The sequence below is a fragment of the Bos indicus x Bos taurus genome, chromosome 10 (assembly GCF_003369695.1).
Source record: "Bos indicus x Bos taurus breed Angus x Brahman F1 hybrid chromosome 10, Bos_hybrid_MaternalHap_v2.0, whole genome shotgun sequence".
Lineage (NCBI taxonomy): Eukaryota > Metazoa > Chordata > Mammalia > Artiodactyla > Bovidae > Bos > Bos indicus x Bos taurus.
In genome coordinates, this window is record NC_040085.1 from 20,096,730 (window position 1) to 20,114,226 (window position 17,497).

Genomic DNA, 17,497 nt, shown 5'->3' on the forward strand with positions numbered 1-17,497 from the left:
CCATCCATGTTGTCACCGTCTCTCTCCCTTATGTGATTCAAGTGGAAACACGGTGTGTAAAATCTCAGTTCCAGACAAAAACCAATCACAGGGTTTAGATCAGATTCCTCTCCTCTCACATCTCCTGACCTGACCCTGGGACCCTCTTGCTCTGATCTGAGGGTCATTTGAGACAACCCTCTTTGTACCCTCCAGAGGAACTTGCTTTGCAGTGTTCCTGATGTTAGACCATAAAGCACAAGCAGTAACAATGTGAACTGCCCGTTCACTTCATGCTGGACCTTACAGAGTGTGTTGCTATCACTAACGACTTTCACTCCTCCAAGACTCCTTTGAGACTGGGTACTATTGTGAGCATTTTACAAAATTGGAAATGGAGGCCTAGTGGACCCCAAGGAACGTGTCCTTGGAATATGCTGATGTGGACAATTAACTTTTCTAATAGTGGCCACCGTGCTGCTGGCCTCAGGTTTAATGCAGCCAGATCTTGAATGTCTATCACAGAGGGTGGTGGAAGCGAAGCCTTCCTTGCTCTGCGTTGAATCCTCACGCCTCCTAAGAAAGATGAGCTACTTTTAAGCTTTAGGGCCACCACCTCTCTCTGACCCCAACCCAACCTTCAGCACAGGAACCGGGGAAGCTGAGGAACAGGGAAATAGCAGGAAGAAGGTGGGGGAAGCCTAAGGGCAGGAGGGAGAGTGTGGTTCAGGGAGGGAGAACAATAGGGGCTTTGTGAGAGGATGAAGGTACATTTTCCTGCCACAAGGAAGTCTCCTCTGTTCCCCTCTCCCTCCACTTTGAATCCTTCATTAAAATCTGATCATTTGAAGTTGAAAACAGAATCCCAAATCTGCACTTTTTCTTCTGCTGTGTTGCCATTACCTTATCCCTTGCCTCTGGGATTTGGCCTGGGTAGCATGAGTTCCTGACTGTCCCACAGTTCCTGCACAGCTGGCAGACTCGTCTTCAGGTCACATTATTAGAGTATCTGACATGCTCCATTGGTACCCCATAAGAAATTGCTCTTTACCTATCTTCACAGGTATGAAGCACCTGAGCCTCATTTCCCTCTATCATTAATGCTCATGATTAAAATGCTCTTGTCCTGTAAAACTAATTTTTCTTTTTCTTTTTTTTTTAATTTTATTTTTAAACTTTACATAATTGTATTAGTTTTGCCAAATATCAAAATGAATCCATCACAGGTATACATGTGCTCCCCATCCTGTACCCTCCTCCCTCCTCCCTCCCCATACCATCCCTCTGGGTCGTCCCAGTGCACTAGCCCCATGCATCAAGTATCGTGTATCAAACCTGGAATGGCATCTCGTTTCATACATGATATTTTACATGTTTCAATGCCATTCTCCCAAATCTTCCCACCCTCACCCTCTCCCACAGAGTCCATAAGACTGTTCCATACATCAGTGTCTCTTTTGCTGTCTCATACAAAGGGTTATTGTTATCATCTTTCTAAATTCCATATATATGCGTTAGTATACTGTATTGGTGTTTTTCCTTCTGGCTTACTTCACTCTGTATAATAGGCTCCAGTGTTGTCAGGCCCTTTGAATGCTTTCTCTCGGTGTGACTATCCCCTTAGTTTCTGAATGACCAACTTCTCATATTGCTCAGAATTTACTCCTTTTTGGGTCCCTGACAACCACACTGCAGATTGATTTCTATGAACTAACTGAGACCCACTACAGGTGGCCTGCTGCGTGGATGTGAGACCCGTGGATGTGGAGGGCCAACAGTCCTACCCTTTTTTAATAAGGGACTTGAGCATCTGTGAATTTTGAAATCTTCTGGGTTGAGGAACGAATTCCCTGAAGATACCGAGAGATAGCTGTACATTGTATTCCTCAGTATAGTTTTCCTCCCTGACACCTATCACCTGAAAAAAATAATTTTCTAAGTTCAATTCTTCTCAGTAGAAGAGGCACCATAAGGGCAGGAATGTATCTGTGTTTACATTGCATCCGCACGACCTTAGAAAACTACCTAGAAGACAATACCTGCACATCGGTTATCTGTTGAGTGAATGAAGGGATGAGTGATGGGCGAGGGGAAGATGACACAAGGCAGAGAATGATGGGGCAGCTGAGTTAACTGTTAGAGAGGCTGTGTCCATGTCTGGGAAGAGACACATGCTCTGTAGAGACAAGAAGGTTCACTGCATCCTGCATCATGACCAATGTGACTCCAGCCTTGCAGTATTCCAACTCCTCCTTCTGTTACTCCAAAGCATTTGGGAGAGTGAGATCATGTCTTTCCACTGTTTATTAACCTGAAGTCAGTGGTTTCTGCTGAGCTCCAGAATTTTCCAAACCTAGGATCTCCATGCAATAACTCCAACCAGAGGAACAAATCTTCCAATGGCTTCTCCAGAGAAGATGCTCCGGTGCAGCTGGTGTGTGCAGTACTACCAAGAGCAAGAATGAATGATCATATGAGGGGGGTGGGAGGAAAGGAAATTGCTATATATCTGGAGCTGGAAAAGGAGCCGATATAAAGGAAGTCAGAAACACCAGACTCAAGGACAGAGGTACAGATTTGATGACAAGCCACCTCTGTTTTATTCTGCATGAAGTCCTGCAAAAGATTCAGCCTGTCTCCCAAGCAATCCCTTGAATGCTGCTCCTGACCCCAGTGTGTGAGGAGCTTTCCCTTCCTGCTCCTCACTGATTCCTGAGTGCAGCTCTGGGATGGAGGGAGAGTAGGGGCTGTCGTTGTCGGCCTCCCGTTCTGTCAGTCTATTTCCAGAGTCCTGAGCCTGTGCCCCTTCCTGACCTGAATGTGAATGAGCCACTGACCCATCCTTGGGAGAGGGCCTCATTCCAGGTCTCCTTCCTGACCTTCTCCACCACATGACAGGCTGCTGCCTCCTCCAGGGCATAGAAGTTCTCAGAAAAGGGTGTCACCCCTTCTCCAGGTAGTACTAGAATCTGATCATGTACTACCCGAACACTTTATATCATTCCACATTAGACTCAAACTCCAGATCCACCCCTAGGATGACCATACATACCCTAAGATTTGATATACTTATTTAAAAATGGATCTCTGAGCCTAAAATTTGCTTTATTCTTTTGGTCTTATCACAATTATGATATTCCCCTTTCTTTTCATTTTTACACCATATAGTTTACTGCTATCATTTAGTGTATGATTCTTCGATCAGAATAAAATACATTTGTTTCTAGTTACTGAGGACTCTGTGCCCCCTGATATTGAAACAGTCAGCTATGAATGGAAGCCTCGGTTTCCTGCCCTACAGCAGAGAGAAGGAAAAGTCTGCACAACTTCAAGACACAGCAACCTCTTATCCTCATGTCTCTCATTTTCCCACAAATCTCTGTTGAGAAGGAGAAATGCCTCTAGACCAGGATGTAGCCACACGACAGAAGGGCACAAGCAGACACACAGAGCCTTGTGTGTAATGTTGTACAGTTTATTGTGGGTACATATGTAGCTTCAGCTGAGCAAAGCTTAAAGGGCACAGGGGGGCTGGTGCCATGAGGACTGATGCTGGTCTCCCGGGAAGATCAGGGGATAGGACTGCAGCTATGACCATGGGGCTTGGCAGGTAAGCACAGGCCAAAGTGCTGACCCCAAATTTAGATGATGTTATCCAAGTGAACTGGAACCACAGGGTACCTGGGACTGTCCCGAGGTGATCTGTTCTCACAGGCAACGATGAAGATCCTCCGTGCCCTTGTCTGTTGGTAACGGCAGTCTGTGTAGTTCCTTGCCTTTCTTGTGAGGTTGCAGTAGGTTATAGGCACTTGGACTGAGCTATTATGACAGTTCATCCTGCCTGATGTAGAGCAGGTTACATTTGGGGTGTTACAAATACCAGCTACATAAGCAAATGTTCTGTGGAGAAAAGTATTTCTACCTTTGCATACCATTCTGTAACGGTTAACCACTCTCATTGCGGCATTACATTGATGGTGGGCCATATTTATGTGCTGAATCTCAAACCACTGAGCCCGGGTTAAAGTACCAGGTGGGGCATGGAGTGAGATCACCATTCCCAAGAGCCCCAGCAGCAAAATGAGACGAAGCCGAGAATCCTGCTGTATTGGAACCATGTTTCCTGTGAAAAGAAGGGTATATTTTGCATCCCAGCAACTAATAGTACAGTCCCTCCTCACTCACCCAGCAGACCCCGGCTGTCACTGTGTTTCTAGCTCCTTTCTCCTCACCCCAAAGTCTGTCCTGTGCTCTGGGCGCTAAATTCAGCCCTAGGGCTCCTTGTCTTACCCAGTACCTCTGCTGTGGCTCCTGTGAGAACAGATCCAGCTGAATGTCCTGGGGCTCAGGGGCAGCTGGTGTACCCCCATCCTTGGGACTGGAGATATAGAGCAGTCCCTGTGGGTGGGGCCAGCAGAAGCATGAGGGTTCTGAGTCTAGGGCATGAAGAAACCCGCAGACTGGCACAGGGCCCACTCATGCAATGAGCCTCTTTGTTTTATCATTTGCCAATCTGTGTGTCCCCAGGGACACACCACTGCTGCTTCTCTTGTAGGAAACCTAATTCTAGGCAGATGCCTAGAATTGAACAATCTAGGATTGTTCAGGGCCCAGCTCTGCCACTGGGTCTGGACTTTCAGATAAAAAGTATCACTGGCTGCAGAATGGCCTTAGATTTTATAACTTAGCTTGGGGGCAACACATTGAAAGACTAAAGTACATAAAGGCAGGCCCAGTACTCAGCAAATAAGGGTCAGGGAGGCTTGTTTGCACAAGAGGAATTCAGGTCTCCGTTTAATTTTTAGTAATCGTCCCGGTTCCCTCTCACCCAAATATTCTTTATCTCTTCACCTCCCTGTGCTGGAAAATTGAGCTCTGGATTTCTCATTGCACAAAATCCTATAAGCAATTAGTTTGCATCTATGAGTTTCTGTTCTTGTTGTCTTTTTTTTTCCTGCTTCCCATGCACTGAATTCACTTTCTTTTGTTTTTAGCCTGGCCTGATTTTTGCTCTCACTTCCTGTGAAGTAGCATAACCTTAAACACCTAAAAGAAAGTCTGTAAGATCTACCAGAGAATGAACATTTAGTATTAAAGAGGGGATTCCAAGCTAGAGCTTGAATTCTTGCATTCTTTTTAATCTGTGATATTTTCTACAAAACAGTCTGCCTTAGAGCCACCATTTATCTTTCTAGTACATTTCATTTCTCATTGTTAACAGGAAAAAACTTTTTTAATTTATAAAATGAGCATTAGTGGATAAGACATTGCCTTCCTGGAACTATGGAAGTCATAGTGTATAACTTGATGCATGAAACATACTCTTGGTCCTCAGAGAAGCAGAGAAAAATTATGGTACACCCGTGATTTTATTACAGTGTGATAGAGGTAAAAACATTGTGTGAAGACATTTTTTGAGGGGCACTTCAGACAAAGGGATAGGAAGGTTTCCAGAGGAAATGTCCATTTGAGCAGGGTTATAAAGGATAAGTAGCGTTTAGGGACTTTAGGAATAAATGAGCATTCTAGACTTAGAAGATGGTGTGGGACACTGTACAGACAGGAAAAATGTATTAAGGTATGAAGAGCCTTCAGGTAAGAGATGTTAAATCTCTGGTCTAACCTCTAAGTTAGAAAACTAGATTAGGTCCTTAAATGGTACTGTACAGTCTGCCACGAAAATTAATCCACGTTATTTATTTTTACTGTCTTTCTATATTTCTGTCATCTAGAAATGCAATTATTTTACCATTGATGTCTTTAAATAAACATTGACATAATGGTGACCTAGATAGGACTCAGTTCAGTTCAGTTCAGTCGCTCAGCCATGTCCGACTCTTTGCGACCCCATGAATCACAGCACGCCAGGCCTCCCTGTCCATCACCAACTCCCGGAGTTCACCCAGACTCACGTCCATCGAGTCAGTGATGCCATCCAGCCATCTCATCCTCTGTTGTCCCCTTCTCCTCCTGCCCCCAATCCCTCCCAGCATCAGAGTCTTTTCCAATGAGTCAACTCTTCACATGAAGTGGCCAAAGTACTGGAGTTTCAGCTTTAGCATCATTCCTTCCAAAGAAATCCCAGGGCTGATCTCCTTCAGAATGGACTGGTTGGATCTCCTTGCAGTCCAAGGGACTCTCCAGAGTCTTCTCCAACACCACAGTTCAAAAGCATCAATTCTTCGGCACTCAGCCTTCTTCACAGTCCAACTCTCACATCCATACATGACCACAGGAAAAACCATAGCCTTGACTAGACGAACCTTTGTTAACAAAGCAATGTCTCTGCTTTTGAATATGCTGTCTAGGTTGGTCATAACTTTCCTTCCAAGGAGTAAGCGGTGCTAATAGGATTCTGCTGGAAATCCTGTCCTGCCTAAAATGCATTAATATCTGTTATCAGGAAACAAGTGTTTTTTTCCATGTATATTTTGTGAAAAGAATTTTCATGAGAGATGAGGATGTCAAAATGAATTAAATGTAGTTTAGCCCTTCTGTGATGCTGACAACCACCCTGGGTAGAAGGACCTGTACTTAACTGTCTATAATATGAACTAAAAATCATACACTGTGGTCACAGGGGATGCAGCTGGCTCAAAAACCTGCTCTGGATCGGCATATACAATTTTACATTTAATACTGGGTTTTAGATATTCACTCTTCAAATTGGGATCATTCACATAAAAATCCGCATTCCTGTGTTATCTTTAAGATTCGGGAGATGTTGGTGCACTGAGTCTCTTTCACCACAAGGGATCAACTAGGGAGGAATAGTCCCTGACTTTGGTGAAGGTGGCAATAGTCCGGGGGTTTTCGCTCACTCTCCTACCTACTGATCACATCCTGTTCACTCAGATACTGCCCATCACACTTGCTACAAGTGTCCTGAGAGGCGACTCACACAATATCATGACTGATTTGCAACCACACTCTCCACCTTTAAAATTGTACTTGGAGTACACTTCTATGATTCTCCTGATTGGTCTGTCCACAGTTTTCCACTTGTGCACCTTTACCTTACACAAATCTCTTCACATAAATTTTAGTTGCTGAGTCTGCATATCGCTCAGTAACTGCCACTGATCAGTCAGTCAGTCAGTTCAGCCGCTCAGTCGTGTCCGACTCTTTGCGACCCCATGAACCGCAGCACCCCAGGCCCCCCTGTCCATCACAACTCCCGGAGTTTGCCCAAACTCATGTCCGTTGAGTCTGTGATGCCATCCAACCATCTCATCCTCTGTCGTCCCCCTCTCCTCCTACCCTTAATCTTTCCCTGCATCAGGGTCTTTTCAAATGAGTCAGCTCTTCGCATCAGGTGGCCAAAGTATTGGAGTTTCAGCTTCAGCATCAGTCCCTCCAATGAACCCAGGACTAATCTCCTTTGGGAGGGACTGGTTGGATGTCCTTGCAGTCCAAGGGACTCTCAAGAGTCTTCTCCAACACCACAGTTCAAAAGCATCAATTCTTTGGCACTCAGCCTTCTTTATAGTCTAAATCTCACATCCATACATAATTACTGGAAAAACCATAACCTTGACTAGATGGACCTTTGTTAACAAAGCAATGTCTCTGCTTTTGAATATGCTGTCTAGGTTGGTCATAACTTTCCTTCCAAGGAGTAAGTGTCTTTTAATTTCATGGCTGCAATCACCATCTTCAGTGATTTTGGAGCCCCCCAAAAGAAAGTCAACCACTGTTTCCACTGTTTCCCCATCTATTTGCCATGAAGTGATGGGACTGGATGCCATGATCTTAGTTTTCTGAATGTTGAACTTTATGCCAACTTTTTCACTTTCCTCTTTCACTTTCATCAGGAGGCTCTTTAGTTCTTCTTCACTTTCTGCCATAAGGGTGGTGTCATCTGCATATCTGAGGTTATTGATATTTCTCCCGGCAATCTTGATTCCAGCCTGTGCTTCTGCCAGCCCAACGTTTCTCATGATGTACTCTGCATAGAAGTTAAATAAGCAGGGTGCCACTAATCACAACTACTAATTTTAGGTAGTGTGCTTTTTCCTCTTGGTTGTTTTCAGAGAACTGGGTTAGTGTAACACTTCAAAGGGACCTTTTCCCCTCAACATGAAGACACGTTTTTTCATGGAGAATAAATTTCTAAACCTTTCTTAGTCCTGAGGCCTGCCACATGCCCTCTTCAGAAAGTTAGGGTCAGGGACTTTGCTAGTGATCCAGTGGCAAGACTCCACACTCCCAGTGGGGCCCTGGTTCGATTCCTAGTAAGGGAACTAGATCCCGGGTGCCAAAACTAAGAGCTGGCACCACCAAATAAATTAAAAAAAAAAAAAAGTTGTGGTCAGGTAAAGGATCTTGATTTGAATCAGATCTCTACTGCTTCTGAGAAGTGATATGCTCTACGTACTATTGACACTTGGCCACGTGGAACACACCAGAGGGTGCGCTAGTTTAAGCCATATGGCCAGTTATGCAGGGCCATGAACACAGGAAATTGTGAACTCTGTAAATAATAACATACTTGTCAGAACTATTGTGTGAATTAAACAAGAATAGCTAAGGATAGTAAAGTTAAAAAAGAGACAGTTCCTCTTTTCTTGGCTAATGATCAAGCAGAAGTTAAAGGATATTGAAATCTAGTTATGATACCCCAACTCAATTTCCTGACTGCTGTTATCAGCTCTTGCCTTGTTGCCGAATTAGACAAAAGGCTTTTGAGGCTTGTCTACCAAGGAGACCTATCAATATAAGATCTATGAAATCTACTTACACTACAACCTGCAGCTGCCCCTCCCCCACCCTCATTAGCAGGTCTGCTAGCCTAGCTGATTTTGAAGTTCTGGAAGGTGTGTATATTGATTTCTTTCCTTCCCTTACTGAAATGCAGACCCAAGTCTCAGAAAGCTTCTCCCACAATAAGAACATTCACAAAAATATAAATTGTGGAGAGAAAAACAATATAATCTTTACATAAAAGTGATTGAAAATTTTTTTTGCCTAAATTCACTAACAAGTGTTTTTCAGAAAAATTAGATTTAATTGGATTAACAAATCACAAAGGGAAACTCAATTTGCAAACAAAATATTTCTCCCTACCCGAACATGTATAAGCCAATAGGGTACACAGAAAATCACACATGGACTCATACACACAAACAATGCTTTATTAGGGGTTGAAAGACAGAAAATGACTGAACTGAAAGAGATCTCTAGTCTATAATCTTCACTTTAGAGATGAGTAGGATGGGGTAAGTGGCCCGCCTCCAAGAGCAAGTTTGTGAAAGACAGGCACCAAACTACAGGTTTCTTTCTTCATATTTGTAGTGATGTCATAGGTACCCTGTGTGATGCTGATAAAGATTCTGGGTGTGAAATAGTAAACATGAAATGAGTCCCATGAAGCAGTCTGTTTAAGATCATTGACAGATCTGAGAGTTTTCCAAATGGCCTTCCCCTTATGGTCTGGGAAGAAAATGTCCATAATATAATTCCTATAGGATTAGAGGAAAGAGGGAAGGCAATGAAGGTTCCATTTCTGCTAGGAATATCCACCGCTGAGAGGGACATATCTGTCTCCATGGATGTCATCTGCTCTGCAAAAGCCCTGCCCTGAGACTTTCAGGTATTCAAGAAAGGAATCGGCATATTAGACCCAGAAACAGGAACCTGACATCCAGTCCTTACTCCTTACACATAGAGAAGCCAGAGTCTTTATTCTGCCTCCATGAGGCAGAGGACTAGGAGAGGGAAACATGAAGTTCACTCTCTTAGAACTGAGCACACCCACTTTCTTTTAAACAAAATTTAAAACAGGCATAAGTAATTTAAGAAAGTAGAAATATTTTCTAAGATGCAAGGCATATAGATTGTCAATTACCCTTCAAGCTCACCCACTGGAGGGAAGGTTTGGCAGAAACACCTGCTTCATTCATAAGCTGCGGAATCAGGAGGCTGATATACGCAAACACTTCAGAGATATATCTTTAGGTTAACTACTCGAGTAAGGAGAAAAATCACTGGAGAGTTAGACCCATTAAGGAGTGAGTGGGTGAAAGGCACCTTCTTTCTTGGCAAGTCCTTCTCTTCTCTCCTCATCACTTTCTCAGAGAAAAGAAGTTGGGGTGGGGCGGGGGGCGGCAGTGAAGTGGAAAGGGGATGTGAGAAGAGTAATTTCTGTGAGTACAAGAGTAAGCATAGCTAGGGGCCTGTCTACAATGCAAGAAATGCAGGTTTGATCCCTGGGTTGTGAAGATTCCCCTGGCAATCCACTCCAGTATTCTTGCTTGGACAAGCCCATAAAAAGAGGAAGCTGGAGGGCTATATAGTCCACGGGGGTTACAAAAGAGTTGGACACTTAGTGACTATAAAACAATAGGTGCCATCAGGAACATTAAGTGTTTGGGCCAAGAGTTCTTAGAAATAGTTATCTTGAGGGAAAGGGACCATAGCCTGCTCCTTGACCTCAGCCTTCCTTGACCTGCTTTCACAGGGAACATGAATCTGACGTGGACCCTTCTCCTCCTCCTCCTGCTGGAGCTAACTGTCTTCGCTTCAGGCCTGCCCTTCTCAAGACAGCACATAGATAACCCCAGGTCATGGGTTCCTGGGGGACAGCACCGATACTGCGATGTGATGATGAGGCGACGGTGGCTGATCCACAGGGGTAGATGCAAGCAGATCAACACCTTCATTCACGAGGATCTGGCCACCATAGCAGATTTCTGCACAACTCCAGCTGTGCCCTGTACCAGCAGCGGCTCCTTGCTGAGCTGCCACAACAGCTCTCACGACGTCAGCGTCACAGACTGCTTTGCCAAGGCAGGAACCCGGCCGCCCTACTGCCACTACCACAAGAAGGACTCCATCAGGCCCATCTGTGTGGGCTGTAAGAACGGGGCCCCTGTTCACCTGGATAGCTAGGTTCCTCCCAGCTCTGACATGGGAAGCCGATTGCACTCTACATCTCCGGAGCTTTGAGGCTCTGCCAAAGTCTTCCCTGTAAATGCTTCTCTTGCCTGCGGATCCCTTATTTTTCCTAGTCACGAGAATCTCTCTCCCCTAGCCTCTCCCCAAACCCTCACTCCACACCCGACCCTTATTTTTCTTCTTGAGCGGCGGGGGGTCCGCAGGGCATGTGGGATCTTATTTATCTCAGCAAGAATGGAAGCTGAGCCCCGGTATTGGGAGCGGAGTCTTAACCACTGGACCACCAGAAAAGTCTCCCCATGGTGTAGGTTTTTGGGTGTAGCACAAGATGCGGGTGGGGAGAGTTGGGGCGGACGGAGGTCGCAGGGAGTAAGCCCTTTTAGCTCATAAAAGGCATCTACCCTGGAAAAGCCTTGCTGCCACGGAGCGGCTACACAAGCCCGGCTGGCTGGGCTGACTTGCTCACAGGCAACTCTAAAAGGAACTCCCGATGGCGCCGGCCAAGAGCAGCCCCTAGTTGCCCGACTCGCAGGGTCCTCCTGCCGGACCTTCAGCTCCTTTCTTCCCAATGGATTCCTGCGGAGGGGATTCGAGACTACTCCGCTTCCTTTACAGAAACAAATAGCTGATGCGCGGGACACAGCCCGTGAAGAAGCCGCTGCCTGGAGGAGAGGTGGCCGAGCGGGGCGACTGCATACCGCGCGGTCCCTTCGGCGTCTCCTGCCGGTGGCCTCGGCCGCCTCAACTGGCCCGTAGGGGGCGCCGAGCCATCCCAGTCCCGGGGTCAGTTAATCAGTTCAGTCGCTCAGTCGTGTCCGACTCTTTGCGACCCCATGGACTGCAGCACGCCAGGCTTCCCTGGACATCACCAACTCCTGGAGCTTACTAAAACTCTTGTCCATCCCGTCGGTAATGCCATCCAACCATCTCATCTTCTGTTGTCCCCTTCTCCTCTCACCTTTAATCTTTCCCAGCATCAGGGTCTTTTCAAATGAGTCAGTTCTTTGTATCAGGTGGCCAAAGTATTGGAGTTTCAGCTTCAGCATTAGTCCTCCAATGAGTACTCAGGACTAATTTCCTTTAGGATAGACTTGTTGGATCTCCTGGCAGTTCAAGGGACTGTCAAGAGTCTTCTCCAACACCACAGTTCAAAAATACCAATTCTTCCGCGCTCAGCTTTCCAACTCTCACATCCATACATGGCTACTGAAAAAAATCATAGCTTTGACTAGATGGACCTTTGTTGGCAATGTAATGTCTCTGCTTTTTAATATGCTGTCTAGGTTGGTCACGGAGAAGGCAATGGTACCCCACTCCAGTACTCTTGCCTGGAAAATCCCATGGAGGGAGGAGCCTGGTGGGCTACAGTCCATGGGGTCACTGAGAGTCGGACACTACTGAGTGACTTCACTTTCACTTTTCACTCTTATGCATTGGAGAAGGAAATGGCAACCCACTCCAGTGTTCTTGCCTTGAGAATCCCAGGGACAGGGGAGCCTGGTGGGCTGCCGATTATGGGGTCACACAGAGTCGGACACGACTGAAGCTACTTAGCAGGAGCAGCAGCAGGTTGGTCATAGCTTTTCTTCAGAGGAGCAACTGTCTTTTAATTTCATGGCTGCAGTCAACATCTGCAGTGATTTTGGAGCCAAAAAAATAAAAAAAAGTCTCTCACCGTTTCCATTGTTTCCCCATCTATTTGCCATGAAGTGATGGAGGTGGATGCCATGATCTTAGTTTTCTGAATGTTGATTTTTAAGCCAACTTTTTCACTCTCCTTTTTCACTTTCATCAAGAGGCTTTTTAGTTCTTCGCTTTCTGCCATAAGGGTGGTGTCATCTGCATATTTGAGGTTATTGATATTTCTCGTGGCAATCTTGACTCCAGCTTGTGCTTCATCCAGCCCTGCATTTCACATGATATATCAGGAAAGAAGTACGTCTAGCCTGTATATTGTGCCGGGGTCAAGCAGAGACCAAGGCTTCTTTCTGGGTTTCTCTCAAGACAGGGAGAGATGGGTTGGAAGTTTCTTGGTTACCCACATAGGAATGGAGGATTACAGGTGATTAAATAGAAAATTCAGCCAGCAGAAATATTAATACAAACTAAATTTCAAAAACCCCCAGAGACTTATGAGTTTACCATAACTTTCCTGCTCTTGTGCTTCTTAGTACTTAATATTCTAATGCCACAGGCATAAAGGAAGATCTGTACAGAATACCTGGGTTATAAGCTTTGCAGTGTGGCTGCCTTGGGAAAAAAGTCTATGTCTTTCTTGGAATCCATTGTATATATATTTCATTATATATAATTATATTTTTATATATAATGGATACATATATATATATGTATTTTATATGTGTTGTTGTTGTTTAGTCACTGAGTTGTCTGACTCTTTTGTGACCCTGTGGACTATAGCCAGCTTGGCTCTTCTATCCATGGAATTTCCCAGGCAAGACCACTGGAGCAGGTTGCCATTTCCTTCTCCAGGGGATCTTCCCAACCCAGGGATTGAACCTATGTCTCCTGTGTCTCCTGCATTGGCAGGCGAATTCTTTACCACTGAGCCACCAGGGAAGCCCATCATATATATGTATATGTGCGTGCACACACACACAATCCCCTTCTGAAGGAAGTGTTTCTACCCATAAGAAAGAGCAGCGATAGGTGACCATGTTCTCTGAGACTCCATCAAAATGGCAACAGGGTTTTGCATCAAAGGAGGACACTTGACTCTAGGCAGCCATCCATGTACTGACTGGGTAGGTGCTCACGGTGTAAACTGATGTGGGGATTTTACCCTCATGGGATCATGGTGACAAAACTGGATACTCTTATTTTTCATATTTTTCCCTGAAGTCAGGATCTGTAGTGGTGTGATAGTCTATTGTGACTTTCCTTACTTAAATACTTGCTATAAAAATGTTTTCAACAGAATTTAACTTGCTAATATTTAAAGTTAAGTCTTTAAAAAAATTTATATTCATGAATGAAATTGGTCAGAAAAATTTTCGGTACTATCTTGTTTGGTTTTGGTGTCCAGATTCTGTGTTCACCTTCAGAAGCGAGGAATATTCCTTCTTTATTTTCTATAACTGGAATTATATGTTATTTTATTGTTTATAAAATTTAAAGGCCATCTGGCCCTGATATTTTCTTTAATACTATTTTATTTTATTTATTTTTTAAACTTTATTTATTTATTTAGACTGCATTGGGTCTTGGTTGCAGCATGCAGGTTTGGTTGCTCGACAGCATGTGGGATTTTAGTTCCCCAGCCAGGGATCAAACCCACGTCCCCCGTATTGGAAGGCCAAATCATAGCCACTGGACCACGAGGGAAGTCCCTTTAATACTATTTTAAACTTCTATTTCAATTTCTTTAATGACTACAGACATGCTGAGTTTTCTAGTTCTTCTTTTTTAAAATTGAGGTATAGTTGATTGACAATATTAGTTTCAGGTGTACAGAATAGTCATTCAGTATGTTTTCAGATTATACTGTGTTATAGGTTATTACAAGATAAAGGCTATAATTCCCTGTGCTGTACACTATATCCTTGTTGCTTACCTATTTTATACATAATAGTTGGTGTCTGTTAATCCCATACCCATAAATTGTCCTTACCCTTCTTCTCTTTCACCTTCAGTAACCACAGATTTGTGTTCTATATCTGTGAGTCTGTTTTGGTTTTGCTATATATACATTCATTTGTCTTATTTTTAGGATTTCACATAAAAGTGATATCTCTAGGTTTTCTCGAGATAATATTTGACAAGTTGTTTTTTCCTCTAGGAATTTATCCATTTCATTGAAAATACGTATATTGGCACAAATTTCTTCATATTCTTTTTTAAAAAAATATTTGTAACATCTGTATTTACATCTTATTTCTATTCTGACATTTATTTATACCTTTCAAAATGGATAAAGCTTTTGAGAGCTGTCATTTATTAGACTTACTAAACAAAGACTTTCTCAAACATACAAAAGCTAAAAGAATTCATTGCCTGAAGGAAGTCCTTAAGGCAGGGGAAAAATGATACCAGGTGGAAACAGGAACCTACACAGAAATGAAGGACACTGGAAATTGTAATTACATCACAGTATATGTTAACTCCTGGGAATAGGCCATGGAAATAACTTTGAAAGTTTTGAGTTATAACTCTAAAATACTGGGTTTTGTTCTCCATAAAAGAGTAAGTTTATTTTCTAAAACAGAAGCTCTGAAACCATAGTTTTTTTTAAACCCTTCTAATAAATGTCAAACAGTAAAACTGCCTCCAAATTAAAAACAAATTCTTAAAATAAATAAAATTCTTGCTTTAAAATTTTTTCCTTGACTAAAATTTTTTTTTCTATATAGGTCACATTTATTGCTAGCTACCCAAATGATTTTTTTCTTTTTCATTAATTTTGTCATTTCACTAAACTATGTCTTGGTATTGGTCATTTTACATTGATATTCTCACTTATAGTGTATTCACTTTCATTTTGCACTCACAAACCTTTTTTTAAACTTTCAGTTGTTTTACTGAATTATAGTTTTAGTATTGGCTTCCATCTTTGCATATGTTTCACCTTCAGAAATTCCTATTATCCATATGTTAAATATTCTTTGCTATGTCCCATCATTGTCCCTTTCTTTTGTTACTCAGTTGTTTCATCAACTGGGGACCACAGCCTGGGTTCACCAGATTCCTTAAAGGGAACTGAGTTAATATCCTCTGCTCCCTGTCACTAACCTAAAGGAAGCAAGGTGATGGGATGTGAGTGACTTAGAGCAGTGACTCACCAATCAGAGAAAAATAACACAAGGAGTGCTTATGGGAGGGATGTGCCCTACAAGAATGTTTCTACATTAGGGGACACCACCCACTGAGTCAAGCTGTGCTGACATCTCTGGAATCTGGCAGAAAGTGAAAATAAAGACCGTTAAAAAAAAAAAGGTAGTAGTAAACTCTGAAACAGTCACCCATTTTGTAATATGCTCACTGGGACCTGACGATGGCTGAGATCATGAACTCCTTATTGCAAAATTCAGACTTAAATTGAAGAAATCAGGGAAAACCACTAGGACATTCAGATATGACTTAAATCAAATCCCTTGTGATTATACAGTGGAAGGGACAAAGAGATTCAAGGGATTAGATCTGATAGATAGAGTGCCTGAAGAACTATGGACAGAGGTTGTAACATTGTACAGGAGGCAGTGATCAAAAACATCCTCAAAAAAAAGAAACGCGAAAAGTCAAAATAGTTGTCCAAGGAGGCCTTACCAATAGCTGAGAAAAGAAGGGAAGCGAAAGGCAGAGAAGAAAAGGAAAGATACCCATCTGAATGCAGAGTGCTGAAGAACAAGAAGAAGAGATGAGAGCCTTCTTAAGTGAACAGTGCAAAGAAATAGAAGAAAACAATAGAATTGGAAAGACCAGAGATCTCTTTAAGAAAATAGAGATATCAAGGGAACATTTCATGCAAAGCATGGGCACAATAAAGGACAGAAATGGTATGGACCTAACAGAAGCAGAGAAGATTAAGAAGAGGTGGCAAGAATACACAGAAGAACTATACAAAAAAGGTCTTAATGACTGGGATAACCCTGATAGTGTGGTCACTGTCCTAGAGCCAGACATCCTGGAGTGCAAAGTCAAGTGGGCTTTAGGGAGCATCACTACGAGCAAAGTTAATGGAGGTGATAGAATTCCAGCTGAGCTATTTCAAATCCTAAAAGATGATGCTGTTAAAGTGCTGCACTCAAACTCAGCAGTGACCACAGGACTGGAAAAGGTCAGTTTTCATTACAGTCCCAAAGAAGGGCATACAATTGCACTCATTTCACATGCTAGCAAAGTAGCAAATGGTCAAAATTCTCCATGCTAGGCTTCAATAGCAAGTGAACTGAGAACTTCCAGATGGTTAAGCTGAATCATAGGGAAAGCAAGGGAATTCCAGAAAAATATCTACTTCTGCTTCACTGACTATGCTAAAGCCTTTGTCTGTGTGGGCCAAAACAAACCTTGGAAAATTCTTGAAAGAGATGGGAATACCAGACCACCTTACCTGTCTTCAGAGAAACCTGCACGCAGGTCAAGAAACAAGTTAGAACCGGACATGGAACAACAGACTGGTTCCATATTGGGAAAGGAGTATATCAAGGCTGTATATTGTCACCCTGCTTGTTATGTATGCAGAGTAGACCATGTGAAATGTCAGGCTAGATGAAGCCCAAGTTGGAATCAAGATTGCAGGGAGAAATATCAACAACCTCTGATATGCTGATGACACCACCCTTATGGCAGAAAATGAAGAGAAACTAAGAACCTCTTGATGAAAGTGAAAGAGCAGAGTAAAAAAGCTGGCTTAAAACTCAACATTCAAAAATCTATGATCATGGCATCCAGTCCCATCACTCCATGGCAAATAGATGGGGAAACAATGGAAACAGTGACAGATTTTATTTTCTTGGGCTGCAAAATCCTTGCAGATGGTGACTGCACCCATGAAATTAAAAGATGCTTCTTCCTTGGAAGAAAAACTATGACAAACCTAGACAACATATTAAAAAGCAGAGACATCATTTTGCTGACAAGGGTCCATATAGTCAAAGCTGTGGTTTTT

General features: G+C 43.2%; 1 protein-coding gene across 1 annotated transcript; it reads left to right on the forward strand.

Annotated features, from left to right (window-relative positions):
* Positions 1–9,331: 9,331 nt before the first annotated feature.
* Positions 9,332–10,969, forward strand: LOC113899404 (ribonuclease 4-like). The gene is made up of 2 exons (XM_027552773.1): positions 9,332–9,571; positions 10,439–10,969. Exon 2 carries the CDS (start codon positions 10,444–10,446, stop codon positions 10,867–10,869), a length of 426 nt encoding a protein of 141 aa, XP_027408574.1. The 5' UTR covers positions 9,332–9,571; positions 10,439–10,443; the 3' UTR covers positions 10,870–10,969.
* Positions 10,970–17,497: the final 6,528 nt, after the last annotated feature.

What these genes read in the sequence shown, in the direction of transcription:
- LOC113899404 (XM_027552773.1), top strand. Translation starts at nt 10,444, where the DNA reads ATGAATCTGACGTGGACCCTTCTCCTCCTCCTCCTGCTGGAGCTAACT.